The 14944-nt window shown below is 48.8% G+C and overlaps 1 protein-coding gene across 2 annotated transcripts in view; it reads right to left on the bottom strand.

The window, feature by feature from the left end:
• SLC1A7 (solute carrier family 1 member 7) overlaps window positions 1–14944 on the bottom strand; it is a 1086874-nt gene that overhangs the window by 460802 nt on the left and 611128 nt on the right. For both annotated transcript variants that reach the window (XM_069642174.1, XM_069642175.1), the window contains exon 5: window positions 12319–12541. In XM_069642174.1, coding sequence (XP_069498275.1) covers window positions 12319–12541 — 223 coding nt within the window. The remainder of the gene's footprint in view (window positions 1–12318; window positions 12542–14944) is intronic.

Below are 14944 nucleotides of genomic sequence, written 5' to 3'. Positions count from 1 at the left end.
GGGGTGTGGGGGTGGTGGGAGACATGAGTGGGGGCCTGGTGGAGGGTGCCCCTGGTGGCTGGGGTGTGGGGGTGGTGGGAGACATGAGTGGGGGCCTGGTGGAGGGTGCCCCTGGTGGCTGGGGGGTGGGGGTGGTGGGAGACATGAGTGGGGGCCTGGTGGAGGGTGCCCCTGGTGGCTGGGGTGTGGGGGTGGTGGGAGACATGAGTTGGACATGGGTGGGGGCCTGCTGGCAGGTGCCCCACAGTGCTGGGGGGTGGGGGTGGTGGGTGACATGAGTGGGGGCCTGGTGGAGGCTGCCCCTGCACTGCTGGGGTGTGGGGGTGGTGGGAGACATGAGTGGGGGCCTGGTGGAGGGTGCCCCTGGTGGCTGGGGTGTGGGGGTGGTGGGAGACATGAGTGGGGGCCTGGTTGACGGTGCCCCTGCACTGCTGGGGTGTGGGGGTGGTGGGAGACATGAGTGGGGGCCTGGTGGAGGGTGCCCCTGGTGGCTGGGGTGTGGGGGTGGTGGGAGCCATGAGTGGGGGCCTGGTGGAGGGTGCCCCTGGTGGCTGGGGGGTGGGGGTGGTGGGAGACATGAGTGGGGGCCTGGTGGAGGGTGCCCCTGGTGGCTGGGGTGTGGGGGTGGTGGGAGACATGAGTTGGACATGGGTGGGGGCCTGCTGGCAGGTGCCCCACAGTGCTGGGGGGTGGGGGTGGTGGGTGACATGAGTGGGGGCCTGGTGGAGGCTGCCCCTGCACTGCTGGGGTGTGGGGGTGGTGGGAGACATGAGTGGGGGCCTGGTGGAGGGTGACCCTGCACTGCTGGGGTGTGGGGGTGGTGGGAGACATGAGTGGGGGCCTGGTGGAGGGTGACCCTGCACTGCTGGGGTGTGGGGGTGGTGGGAGACATGAGTGGGGGCCTGGTTGACGGTGCCCCTGCACTGCTGGGGTGTGGGGGTGGTGGGAGACATGAGTGGGGGCCTGGTGGAGGGTGCCCCTGGTGGCTGGGGTGTGGGGGTGGTGGGAGACATGAGTTGGACATGGGTGGGGGCCTGCTGGCAGGTGCCCCACAGTGCTGGGGTGTGGGGGTGGTGGGAGACATGAGTGGGGGCCTGGTGGAGGGTGCCCCTGGTGGCTGGGGTGTGGGGGTGGTGGGAGACATGAGTGGGGGCCTGGTGGAGGGTGCCCCTGGTAGCTGGGGTGTGGGGGTGGTGGGAGACATGAGTGGGGGCCTGGTGGAGGGTGCCCCTGGTGGCTGGGGGGTGGGGGTGGTGGGTGACAAGAGTGGGGGCCTGGTGGAGGCTGCCCCTGCACTGCTGGGGTGTGGGGGTGGTGGGAGACATGAGTGGGGGCCTGGTGGAGGGTGCCCCTGCACTGCTGGGGTGTGGGGGTGGTGGGAGACATGAGTGGGGGCCTGGTGGAGGGTGCCCCTGGTGGCTGGGGGGTGGGGTTGGTGGGTGACATGAGTGGGGGCCTGCTGGCAGGTGCCCCACAGTGCTGGGGGGTGGGGGTGCAAGGGGACATGAGTTGGTGTTCATTAGTTCAAGGAGACATGTGCCTTTGCTGGGGGGCATGCCCATGTTGGGTGGGCTGCCTGCGGGACATGACCAGGGATGCAGGGTAGTCCCCTGTGGTGTGGGCTGCCTGCAGGGGCCGTGGAGGGTGTACAGGGTACACCTGGGAAGACCCACACTGTCAAATCACATGTGGAACTTCCCGCACACCCCTGAAATACACGCGCCCAGGCTATTCGCGTGTGGAACTTCCCGCGCACCCCTGAAATACACGCGCCCAGGCTATTCGCGTGTGGAACTTCCCGCGCACCCCTGAAATACACGCACCCAGGCTATTCGCGTGTGGTACTCCCCGCGCACCCCTGAAATACACGCGCACCCAGGCTATTCGCATGTGGAACTTCCCGCGCACCCCTGAAATACACGCACCCTGGCTATTCGCGTGTGGAACTCCCCGCGCACCCCTGAAATACACGCGCACCCAGGCTATTCGCGTGTGGAACTTCCCGCGCACCCCTGAAATACACGCGCCCAGGCTATTCGCGTGTGGAACTTCCCGCGCACCCCTGAAGTACACGCACCCAGGCTATTCGCGTGTGGAACTTCCCGCGCACCCCTGAAATACACGCACCCAGGCTATTCGCGTGTGGAACTCCCCGCGCACCCCTGAAATACACGCGCACCCAGGCTATTCGCGTGTGGAACTTCCCGCGCACCCCTGAAATACACGCGCCCAGGCTATTCGCGTGTGGAACTTCCCGCGCACCCCTGAAATACACGCACCCAGGCTATTCGCGTGTGGAACTCCACGCGCACCCCTGAAATACACGCGCACCCAGGCTATTCGCGTGTGGAACTTCCCGCGCACCCCTGAAATACACGCGCACAGGCTATTCGCGTGTGGAACTTCCCGCGCACCCCTGAAATACACGCGCCCAGGCTATTCGCGTGTGGAACTTCCCGCGCACCCCTCAAATACACGCGCCCAGGCTATTCGCGTGTGGAACTTCCCGCGCACCCCTCAAATACACGCGCCCAGGCTATTCGCGTGTGGAACTTCCCGCGCACCCCTGGAATACACGTAGCCCGCTCCCCCAGGCCCGATCGCGTGAGGAACTTCACGCGAACCCCTGTAATACACGTAGCCCGCTACCCCAGGCCCGATCACGTGAGGAACTTCACGCGAACCCCTGTAATACACGTAGCCCGCTCCCCCAGGCCCGATCGCGTGTGAAACTTCACGCGAACCCCTGAAATACACGTAGCACGCTCCCCCAGGCCCGATCGCGTGAGGGACTTCACGCGAACCCCTGTAATACACGTAGCCCGCTCCCCCAGACCCGATCGCGTGTGAAACTTCACGCGAACCCCTGAAATACACGTAGCACGCTCCCCCAGGCCCGATCGCGTGAGAAACTTCACGCGAACCCCTGAAATACACGTAGCCCGCTCCCCCAGGCCCGATCGCGTGAATAACTTCACGCGAACCCGTGATGCACATACCCTGCTGAAATCGCGTGTTAGACTTCCCGCGCACCCCGCTATACACGCACACGTATTTTTTGTCAGCGGGTGTCCGTGTTTGTGGGTACCCCTTTGCACGTCATTTTTCCTGGAGGGCCACAGTATGGGACATTCATCATGGCAGTATATAGGTGCTATTTGTTGGCGCACCTTTTGGCGCACATTTCTTACAGCCGCAGAGACGCTACCGCCTGCTTTCTTGTGGCGGTCGTGTTTGTGCCTGTGCGCTGGTTTGAGCGTGCGCTTTTTTCCCCTATTCTATTCCATGAATACGTGTTGTAGGCGAGCGTGTGGGCGTTCCGCGCACTTGTGCCCTGTACTTCCCCCGTGACGCCCACGTTTTGGCAAGTTGTTCCCCATTCCGAGTGTTACGCCCGTGTTCCGCCTACTTTTGTTGCGTGCGCCGCGCTATGTGCGAATTTCGCTGTGGCCTGTGCGATTTTCGCTGTGACCTGGCGCACGCTGTTAGATGGCCTGTGCGCCAACGTGCGCCGCGCACTTTTTTATCGCACATACGCTGGTTTTCTCACGCACGGCCTTCCATGAATCGACGTGCGCTGCTTTTCGTGCGATTTTCGCAATTGCACTGCGATTTTCGCTATTCCACTGCGATTCGCACGTTTTTGCCCACTTGCGCCGCGCTAATTATTCCATGAATCGGCCTGTTGATTTCTAGCAAAGAAGGCTGATAGTCTCATTGCTGTTATTTGTCATTCTCACCTTATCAGAAGTGTGTTATGAAAGATTATAATACTATTTTACTAGACTGTTCATCTTGGAATGGTAACCATGTATTAGAAAATAATTTATATGGTTAGTCTAGGTGTTGATAATTTGTAATTGCTAAGTAAGGCAATTGTAATGATGTTATTATGACTTGAATATATGCTGGAAATGATATTTTGAAAAGAAAGCTCCAAAATTAAAGCAAATAATAGTTTATAAGTTTAGAACGTATTAAATAATGTGAACTTTTAGTAGCTACAGTTGCAAAAAAACAGATCCTTCTACACAAGATATCTGCTTTTCCACTCTAGGTGTGCAGCTGACAGGAGTTGTTGGCAAAGGCAGAGGTGGTGTTAGGAAACATGCACCTGCCAAAGCGGCTTTTACCAACATGGTAAGACAGTGAGACCGAGAGAAAAGAAGAGTGCAGTGTGGGTGGGATAAAGAAAGAGAGAGAGAGCGAGAAAGAGAGAGAGCGAGAAAGAGAGAGAGAGAGAGAGAGAGAGAGAGAGAGAGAGAGAGCAGGATTAGCATATGATACGCCAGGTGCAGCTAGTAATAGTTGAAATGGTAACAAGTGTTGCCGTATTTTTTTATTTTATTTTATTTAATTGATTTAACAATTTTTACAAAAAAGGATAACATCCATCAAAGGCCTTTTCCGCAGCGATATTCCTTTTTGTATGAGAGCATTGACAAGCAGAAGGAAAGAGGGTTTCAGGAAAAAAGCAGAAGAAGAAGAAAGCAGACAGGTCAGAGGTGACTGTTGAACGAGTGGCTTTCTAGATGTAGTGGTCCTTGTGGCCCGGGCCTTCTCGGTTTCATCTGTCATATTGCTCCAAGTCAATGTTTTTAAAGCAGGTTGTTACACCAATCACGCAGCGATTATCATCACCGTTTGACAGCAACTTCCACCAATCGTCTTCTGTTAATGTTGTAAAGGCTGCCATGATTCGACCTACGGATGTAATTCTGGCTTGTTGTGACCCTTCACAGACAAGTAGGAGGTGTGTGCTTGTTTCTACTTGGTCACCTTTGTTACAGTGTCTACTTGATGAGTTTTTTCTTATAAAGAGTATTTTGTTTGTTTTGAGTTGGTTTAGGCGAAATCTCAAAAAGAGCCGACTTCGGGTCTTGTCCGGAAATTTTTCCAAATAACTTCTTGTCTCGTTTAATTTCATAGGTGATGTGGGGAACTGCTTGGTCAGGCTGTACTTGTTGTCAATCTCGCCCGTAGATATCCAGTCTAGCTCAAAAAGTTTCTTGGTCACCTTGTCTGGGTTTGTTAGGAGTTGATCTACAGAAGCTTCGAGCCCTTTCAGTAGACTGATATTTTGGTTCTTCCAATCCATCAGTGCTTGGATGTTGTCGTCCTCCTTTTTTTAATTAATCAAGTTCAGTGCCTTTGGTTTAATATCTAGGAGAAGTTTGCGGTACATCATCAAGATGTTTCTCTCTTTGATGGCTTTAAATGATGAGAGACATAGTTCACGTCTAACGAGTGGCATGGGTGTCGCATTTGCCAATCCCAGTACTCGCCTCCAAAATAAACTCCGAATTTGACCCAAAGACTGTCCCGTGCAGGATTGCTGGCACCACCTTTGATTTGTAGAAATTAATTGCTGCAACAAGAGAAAATCTGCCATATTTTTTATCAACTACCCTCGCTTGTGCATTGCGCTCTCGGCGGGGCTGTTGCTCAGCGTGACTCTCAAATATTGGAAGGTGTTAACGATTTCTAGTTTCTGGCCTTCTACAAACCAGCTCGGTATGTTTTTTTTCTTGCTTGATGATATTTCCCATGTCATCACCTTGGTTTTCGCTATGCTCATTTGGAGGTTGGTGTTCTTCAAAACGTAGCCAGATTTGTCAACTGCCTCTGTAGGCTGATTGGTGTCAGATCCAGCAAAATGATGTCATCTGCATAGAGTGCATAGAGAAAAAGCATCTATCGTCGGCCTCAGTGTCTGAGTAATCCACGATGTAGGCGTTGTATTGTGCGGGTGCTAAAGGGCAGCCCTGTTTAACTCCCCTCATTGTACTGATTTCTTCAGACAAAAGGCCTGCTTGCCCAAGCCGGACCTTCATCGTTGTTTCTCGGTATAAGCCCTTGATTGGTGTTAGTACTGGATCCGGGCAATTCATACGTTCCAGCTTTTGCCATAACAGGTGTCTGTTGACCTGGTCCAAGGTTTGGACCAGGTCAATGAAATCCATGTGAACTGGTTGGCCCCTCTGGCTTTGATTATGCTAAGCGTCACTATGTTCGTGGTGGTACCTGCATTCTTAACAAAGCCCATTTGGAAAGGGTCACTCCTGTTTTCCAGTTTCAGCCAAGTTTGAAAGGCTTCCAGTGCAAAGCCCACAAAGATTTTCCTGATGACATCCAGGAGTGAAATGGGACGATAGTGACCAGGGTCCTCTCTGTCTCCTTGCTTGAAGATGGGGACAACTACAGCCATTCACCATGAATCAGGTATATTTTGTTCCTGATTACAATTCTTGAATATTTTACTGTTAAAGGATGCCCATAGTTCCGGATTTAATTTTAAGTCACTATTTGAGATCCCGTTTGGGCCCGGGGCCCTTGAGTTGTTCAATTTCTTGATTTTGAGAAGGATCTCTTCTTCACTGTGTGGAATGTTCCAAGTGGGGCATCCCCAGTTCTTTGTGCGCCCAGATGCATATTACCGCACCTTTCATTGTAGACTGGGCCATACAATTTCGAAAAGTGGGTCACCCACCTAGTTTCACCTATGCTGTTATGAAGTGCATTGTTAGTGGAAGACGTTGCTCCTTCTATAAGGGACCAAAATTCTTTGGTTTTCCTCCGCATATTATTTTCAACATTATTTCTGAGTCCATTTGATATAGGTGACATCTTTTTTGTAATATCCAGGACTTTTATTCTTTTTGCGCTTTGTTCCATCTAGTCTTGTTCGCTGCAGTGCCCGATGTTGCTGCCAATCTTTTTTTTTTCTCAATATACGTCTCATTGCTACTACTTTGCAGCTGTAGGCGTGTTGATGACTGGGGTGCGTGTTTTTAATCTTCCCTTTTGTCGTACATTTTTGTAGGAGCGGGATATAGTTCAGAACACCCTCCTCCTTGTGATTTGTTTAATGGAGTTCTCTGTAAGTTTAAGGCGATTAACCCTCTCATTCACTTCTAGTTCTTGCACGAGGCATTGCTTTGGTTTTTGACAAGTGACCTATCTTGTATGTAGCAGATTGTGATGGCTATGTAGAGTTTTTTCTACTGTGAATTTTGTCGTCAGCCCTAGGAGTTCCTTTGACACATATGTGTGGTCAATAATGCCGGTTTGATCGCCCCTTTGCCAAGTCGGGATCTCGGAGTTTGCTTTTGATCTAAGCCAGTGTAGGTTGTGAAGGTCTCTTGCCACTAATGTTTTTTCCAAGATCCATCCTCTCTCCAAGATTGGCGCTGAGTTGCTTAAATGGGGTCTTTGGCTTCCAATCTCTGGACAAATGGCGTTAAAATCTTTGGTTATTATTGTATAGTTGTACCAGTAATTTATACTTGCTTCATTTAAGATGTTGTTCAGAGATTCTAAGTAAACGTCGTTAGAAATGGCTTTGGGAGTCCAGTAAGTGTTCATCAAGAAGATCCTCTCTTCCTTTTCCACAGATAATGTTGGATCTAGGTGTTTCCAGGTAAGTATGAAAGCCTGGAATAAATAGGTTGAGTGGAGCTGTTCCAACACCTCCAGGCCACTACCGGAGCGTATTTATGTTAGTAGTCCTGCCAACGGACGACCGGCCAGTCCCTTTTTAGCTGGTGTGTTGAATGTAATATACCCGTCCATCTCCGTTCTTTTAGCAGACATGTCTCCTGGAGACAAAGGATATCCTATCGGCCTAGATTGACGTCGCTCTTCGCTATTAAGTGGCCAAAGCCTCTGGTATTCCATGTGGCCATATCGATGCAGTTTTTCTGACTTGTCAGTAGCGCCCAAAGTTTTAATTTGGAGACGTCCCAGAAGACCTGCTCCTTCCTATCTGATTGCTAATTTTTCTGACTTAAATGCGCTGCGGAGGATTTCCATGTCCACTTGGCGGGTGAGCTTTTAGTGTTGTCCTTTTTACGGGACGCTGACTGGTTCTTTTCTTTGTCCATACGAGCCAGTCGGTCCAGACTGGTTTTCTTGTTCTTGGCTAAACCCTCTGTTTGTCGGTCTACATTTCACTCTGCCCTCGGGTTATCATCCTCTAAGTCCGTTGCAGCATTCTTTTAATGTACTCTAGAGTTACCCTGTGGGTAATGCGACCAATGAGCTCGAATTGGTTCATGTTCTTCACTGGACCTGCGTCTTGCTGTACTTTCATTTGGTTTGCCAAACGTTGTTTTTTCCTTGCATTCTCGCTCTTCATTAGCAGAGTCTGGTCTATGAATACTAGCGTCTCTTGGTGTTCTCTCTAAGTCTTTGGGATTTCGTTTCACCTTGTCTTTTGATGGATTTGTGGATTGATCCATTTCTATCATGTCATATCCCAAAATTGTTAGGCTTTCCACTCCTTTCTGCAGCCTGTCTTTGATTACTTGTGACCTGATGTGTAAATAGGACCTGTCCTTCCATCCAATGTCACAGGGTTCTACTATCCATAAGTCGTGACTCTGTATGTCGCGTAGCCTAGGTATCTGTTTGAATAGGTTTATGACGGTTTTCCTATTTCGAGTTATTTCATTGTTACCCCCAAAATTACGTTCTAGTCAGAAAATGCATGTACTTTTTATTTTCAGTGCTGAGGTCTTTCTTTGTTCCATCCTTTGTGGAGAGGGTTCTGTCAATTTGTTCTTTAATGTTCGCCGACATCTCAGTGACGATTCTCTAATTAAACCTTTCTTGGCCTTGTATTTAGGGGAGGCGGGGACCGTGGTCATCAGGTGTTTGTGTAGTTTCGTAGATACTCCTCTTTCACCTGAGTCGTGCTTGTCAGTCATTTTGTTCCCTCTGTGAACTCCCCTTTTGCATGTCTTTTCCTTTTGATTTACTTGCTTGGTTTGCGGCGGGGACTCGGGGAACAATCCTGCTCCGTGATTTGGATCTTCTTCCGCAGCTCGATCCCCGGATTCATTAGGTTTAAGGTCACTGCTTTTCCTCTATACCTAGGAGTTGGGTTGGACTCATAAGCAGTCTCTTCTACTGTATATATACTCCACTCCATTGTGTCTTCTATTGAGTTTATTGAGTCATCCTCTGGTTGGCTGCAGTTGTTAGTTGTTTTCCTCTGAAGTAGTGGTCTTGTCTATTCCTTTTAAGGCTTTTTTCTTTGTTAACTTCAGGCCTTCAGTAGCAGTCTTGCCATTGGAAGGGGTACGTTGTGTATCTAGAAGGGACTTCTGATGGTTGAATATGAAAATGTGAAAATGTTAGATTTTCCCACTTCTTTTTTTTAATTGTTTTTGTCGCTCAGTTGTTTCAAACCTTTGTCTGTTCCCAACTTCGATAGGTTGGGCAGTTGTTCCCTTTATGTTTGTGTGCCAATTTCCATTGATTGCTTCTTACTCTCTGTGTCGTTATCTTCTAGTGGTGGCACGTTGGTCTTCGTTATTTTTTCTTGTTTAGCTAATATATAGCCTTCCATGTAAGTTAATTTTGTGTGCATCAGCGCTATCAGCGAGGTCTGGTCCCTCACTGTATCATTCAGTGTCTCATAGAGTTTGCTGAATGGCGCTAGAGCTATGGTTATGGTAGACATGATGGACATTAGGTCAGTTTTTTTTTGTGGTGTTTCTTTTTGCACGGCTGACGTGACCTTGCTTAGTCTTCTGTTAGATACTCGTGTATTGGGCATGGTTGACGATTTCGCCAAGAGCTTCGTGTTGCTTTTGTTCCATTTTGCAGGAGTTTGGTCTTTGTTTTCGTCGTTAGTTGTCCTTTCGTCTGTTTGTGTCTCCACCAACAGTTTTTTTTGCAAAGGCTGCCATGGTGAAAGCCATATGGTTTGGGTACCAATTGAAGAAATATATTTCAAGGTGGACAATTTACTCCTCTCCAGACTGTTAGCGGGGCTTGATTACGCTCTTGACAATACTCCAACATTTTGGGTTTTGGGATAAAGTCATTTTTCCTTATATTTTGAGGTTTGATGGTCTGCTCTTTACAGTTCTCTATCTGTGAAGTTCGATGATCTCTATGCGCAATAGGAGATATTTGTTTCTCACTTGCTGCCTTCGGTTGATTCAGAGCGTTGTTGAAGTGCCATCTAATAGGCGTTGAGCTAGATTCCTTCGTTATTGTAAACGGTGCCTGTGGTATAGCCAGTGCTTTCCTGCCATCTTTGGACGGTTCTGTGGTCCATTCCCCAAATTAGAGGGCACTGTCTAGTAAATCAGTGTCAGAAATGTGTTCTAATCCTTGGCTCTTAGTTAGATCAGTTAAACCAAAGAGTTTATTCATCGAATCCACCTTTGCCAAATTTGTGAGTGCAGTTTTATAAACAGCTATTTTTAGTCCTTTAAGTTTCCTTGTACTAACTTTTGCAGCTTTTCCAACAGGGTTTTTATTTGGTTTAGATCCTGGTTTGTTGTTGTAACCCATATTTTCCTTCAGGTTTAACTTTTTCTTAAATGTCTGGTGTTTCGTGATTAGGTCCTGGTCTTCCAAATCCCCGTCTTGAATTGGAGATTGTGAGACGTTCTTATCCGTCCCTTTCTGCGTATGCTGTTCGCCTTCTACTTCATTTGGTGTTGAATTCATCTCCCCTGATCCTGTCTTAGGAGTGTTATGTATAGGTTGTTGCATGTCACCAATCAGAGGGGGATCTGCCGTGCCGTCAGCTTCTTCTGTACTTGTGCCTTTTATTGCAGCGTCACAGTTGTTTCTAGGGTATTCCAATCTGATTTGACAGTCCAGCACCTCTGGTGAGAGTTCCTGGTTAATAATCGTGTGTATCTCCACTATAACCGACTTCTCCACCATATGCGGGGGTGCCCCTTCTGCTCTCGCCTCAGGGGGGCAGTCCACACTCTGGTTGAGTTTTGATTCTGGTCTGCTCTTTGGCGAGTCCAGGACGAGCCTCCCCCAATGGCTCGCGGCCCTGGGGCTCTGTTCCCTCACAGGGCGAGTCTGACTCCAGATGTATAGGGGGCTGGGAGATCCTGTGGGAGAGAGGCATTGTCTAGCACAACCTCCCCCATTCTGTGTGTCAACCCCGGCATCCCTCACTTGATCGTAGACCGATGATAGAGAGGATGAGATGGCCGTTAGCTGTTGCCTTTCTAGACTTGCCCCCTTGGTTATTTTTTCAACTTGCTCGCAGGGTATATGTCCTTGTTCCAAGCAGCCCAGTTGGTTGGGGTTCGCTGCTTCATGGCCTCTTGTTGAGCCGCTCGAATGTAATGTTCTAGGTTCAGCTTCCCCTGCCCCCGTCCCTCCTGCCTCTGAATTATTCACTTGAGCCATTTGCAGAGAGTTTTTTATGGGGGATTTAGAAACAGGGGTTTGTGCCGGTCGTTTGGGGGTGCCCATTTTAATTTACTTTGAAGCGGCTCCTTTAATGATAGGAGCACTCGCTTCTGAGGCACCACGCTCTTAGCCAGTGTCTCCCCTGGAGTATGTAACAATGTGTCGGACCCGGGAGCCCTGGCAGCAGTCTTACCTTCCACGGCTTGAGCTTGTTCCGTTGCTGGCGATCCCAACTCCAGTCCCTACTCTCCCCCAGCAGGCAGGGCACCTGGGTCCAATCCATTTGCCTCCGCTGGAGCCGCTAGTGCCGAAGTCGAAGATGTCAAGGGTACTGAAGAAACATTTAGAGTACATTATTCAGCGGGGCGTTGCAAGTCCTCCATTTTCGGTTCTTCACTGTAGACGTGCTGTAGGGCGAGGCGCTGGGAAGAGCTTTTCCGCGTACCGCGCTGTCTTGCGCAGTCTGTGTTATCTGCCCACTCAGCAGCCGCACTCAGCGGCCCGCTCCGCGGCTGCCTATAGCTTTTGAAGTCTAACCAGCTGACTTCCTCACAATAGAGCTCGTGGAAAGATTGCTTGGGTCAGGTCTGCGTTGTCTGCCCACTCAGTTGCCATATTTGCATAACATATAAATAACTACAATACCTATACAGCAATGTACAAGCAAGTTCCATGCTGAAGTGCAAAAATATGGTGCCATACTCTGCTATATTCTGGAATGTGATAGCTTACATTAGTAATTAATCAATTTCCAGATACAACACATTCTTACTCAATTATGTATAGCAAATAGATGTACATGTGTTGAGAATGTAGCCAGGAGCAGGGCAGCAGGTACGTTTTGGATTGATTATAGGTGACTGTGTATTATACAGAGTACAGTACCCTGATTATCTGAATGTTCAGGATACGAGACAATGCATATGAGACCAAATTATGGATGAAGAGCCATAACCTTCTCAGGGCACACACATTCATCATACCAACAAGATGTATTAATGCCTATGATGAACTCAAAGTCCAAATACTTGCACACCTCAGAGTCATGCTTAAGACAGAGTCATTAGTGCAAACAGATTTCCATGATGCCACAGGCAGGACCCTTTCAAGCAACACTCAGGTCTCCGCCACTTGGAAACATACCCATTGTTGCAGAGAAGATCACAATGCCCAGCACATTCATGCCTTCGCTGGTGCCAGGCTCAGATTTGTAGATCACCTCTGGCGGTGGTGTGATGTCCAGTGCAAAGTTCTGGATGTTTGATCCATTCTCATCCTGGATCCCATAGACTAGGATCCGATGGGTGATGCTTTCAGAAGGAGGCACCTTACCGGTTTTGACAATGGGAGTGTTCTTGGTACGGTACTGGAAAGAAAGAAAAGGCAATGACCACAAACATAAACAGGAAGGCTCCAAATTACAAAACGTGGTTCCGGTCAAAGATGACATTGTACATTTATATTTGTCACTTTGGACTTCCATTGATTAAACAGTATCTACAGTGCTCCCAGTGTCACTGTGGGCCGTTGGGACGCCAAGCAGTGGTGAAAACGTATTCTGGGATTCCACTTAATTCCACTTACTGTGAGGTTGTGGGGAGTGGTCTGAGTAATGGAAAGGAGCTACGGGGCTGTGGTGGGGCAGTGACCTTCGCTTCCAAATCTCTGCTTCTAGTGCTTCCTTCTGCAGCAAAGAGCTGTGAACGAGGCACACATATCGATGTGAAACGATTTTAGGGATTTAACTAATTCCCTATTTTAGTATTCAGCTGCATAGGGAATCAACACAGCACAGGAACTCTCGATGACCTTTCCATATCGGTCATGAAAGTAGGCATCCTGGAGGTCAAGGCTGTTGTGTTCATTAAGAATCAAGAGTCAAATGAAGGCCATTTAGAACAGTTCACAAAGCTTCCTTATTCACTCATTCCCAAACATCTGTTAATCCACTCATACTCATGAACAAAATGCATGCAAATGAGATACTGTAGCCGGAGATTAAGAAAAAAATGATCAGGAAGGAACTGTTTTCTCTTTGTGAAGTAAAGAAGGATCAGCTCATCAGCACATTTCTTACTGAGTCAGATAAAATGGTTGGATAAAATGCTTAACTAGAAATGTCTGTCTCACACCCACACAGCAGACATTAGGGAATGTGAGGATTACTTACTGGTAATCTTGATTATACCTAGTCCTACTCTTTATCATCCCAGAGCGTCTGGAGACTGCCCTTGGGGGGTCATAGTATAACATAATAGTACTTAACATATGAGGTGCACCACCACCCCCAAGAATCATTCTTTCATTTCTTTTCCCTTTTTCCTTAGGTCCCGCTGCTCCCTTGGAGATATTACCACACCTCCGACCTGACCAGCCTAGTTACACATAACCAAGTCAATTATTTCATTCAGCCATGTCAGGAGGAAGAGGAGGGACTTGAGTACAGGGACCAGGAAGAGTAGGACAAGGATTAATGAAGATTACCAGTAGGTAATCCCCACATCACATCCACCTCCCTCTTCCTTGTCTCAGTACTTAAGATATGAGGTATACCAAATGACTTTGCAACTTGCGGGCCTGTGTGGAAGCCCACTTTCTGGTTTCCCCATGTTCCCTCCCTCTCCCGATTCCTGATTGATCATCAGGCCGTGCTTTTGTGTGCATTGTACAATCCTGCCTGCCAACACACCACGCGGCTTCTTCCACACTTGGATGCCTTGGTGAGTGCTACTACCTTCTTGGGGCTCCAGCACTGAGCTTTTAAATATTTAATCATTTGCCTGCAATTTTTGTGGCCAGCTACCTGGTGGCCAGTGTGGAAGCCTGCTTCCTGGTTTCCCTTGTTCCGTCCCTCGTCCCTCCCTCCCCCAACCCCTGATTGGGCATTCAGCCCTGCTTAAGTGATCCCAGTAGAGCAGCCTCACTGCCCGTTGCAGCCCTGTGCAGTGAAGGGCCCCAAGGCAAAGGGCAGCTCCACTGAAGCAGCTCCAGAGGGTGTTTGCCAGTGGGAGACGTGGGAGCATGCAGCACAGCCGTCAACCAGCAGCGACTGTAAAGGTAACAAAGGTAGGAAGGGGGAACAGCCATTACTGCTTCCCATCTAACTGCCCCTCCTCTCTCCTTAATTTCTTGCAATTTGCTACACGTCACAATTGTTGTTTTCCATATCTGGCATTAGGTGAACTGTCGTAATTAACCCTGGGACTTTTCCTCTCTTTCCAGGAAAGTCGAATCTGGGTGCTTTTGCATTACAGTTGTGTTCAAAACTAGTTAAATCTGTATTCTGTGGAGTAAACAGATTGGAAGTGCGCTGAGTCTCAAACCTATATAATTGAATTTAGTTATTATTTGATCTCCGTTTTCTTAAGATAGAAAAGGACAGCTGCGAGTGGCATGGGACTGAGAGGTTACCCCAGCCTCAATTTGTTGAAGAAAGAAACAGGTTGGTGGTCCCACAATTACGTGCTCTACAGCTAATAAAGGTGCATTCAGTCTTGAACCCCAAAAGTGGGGAAATTTGTATTCTATCTAATAACAAAGGCACTGCAACAAAACATGATTAAATTCAATTTCAATGTAACCCTGACATTTGGTGATGAATGCACTGTTTGCCAATTGATCAAAAACACAGCGTAAGTAAGTTATACAAATGAATAAAGACCCTAAAGAACAGAAAACCGATCGCAGTATAAACAGTCAAACAGATGTGCCAACACATGGTTCGATCTGTGCGGTCTTCCTCAGGGCACACAACAAAATTCCGAATTAA

This window comes from Ambystoma mexicanum, chromosome 1q (genome assembly GCF_040938575.1).
Source record: "Ambystoma mexicanum isolate Mex_15411 chromosome 1q, UKY_AmexF1_1, whole genome shotgun sequence".
NCBI classification, from domain to species: Eukaryota; Metazoa; Chordata; class Amphibia; order Caudata; family Ambystomatidae; genus Ambystoma; species Ambystoma mexicanum.
Note: the sequence above shows the minus strand (reverse complement) of the source record. Positions and strands in the feature narration are given on the sequence as shown.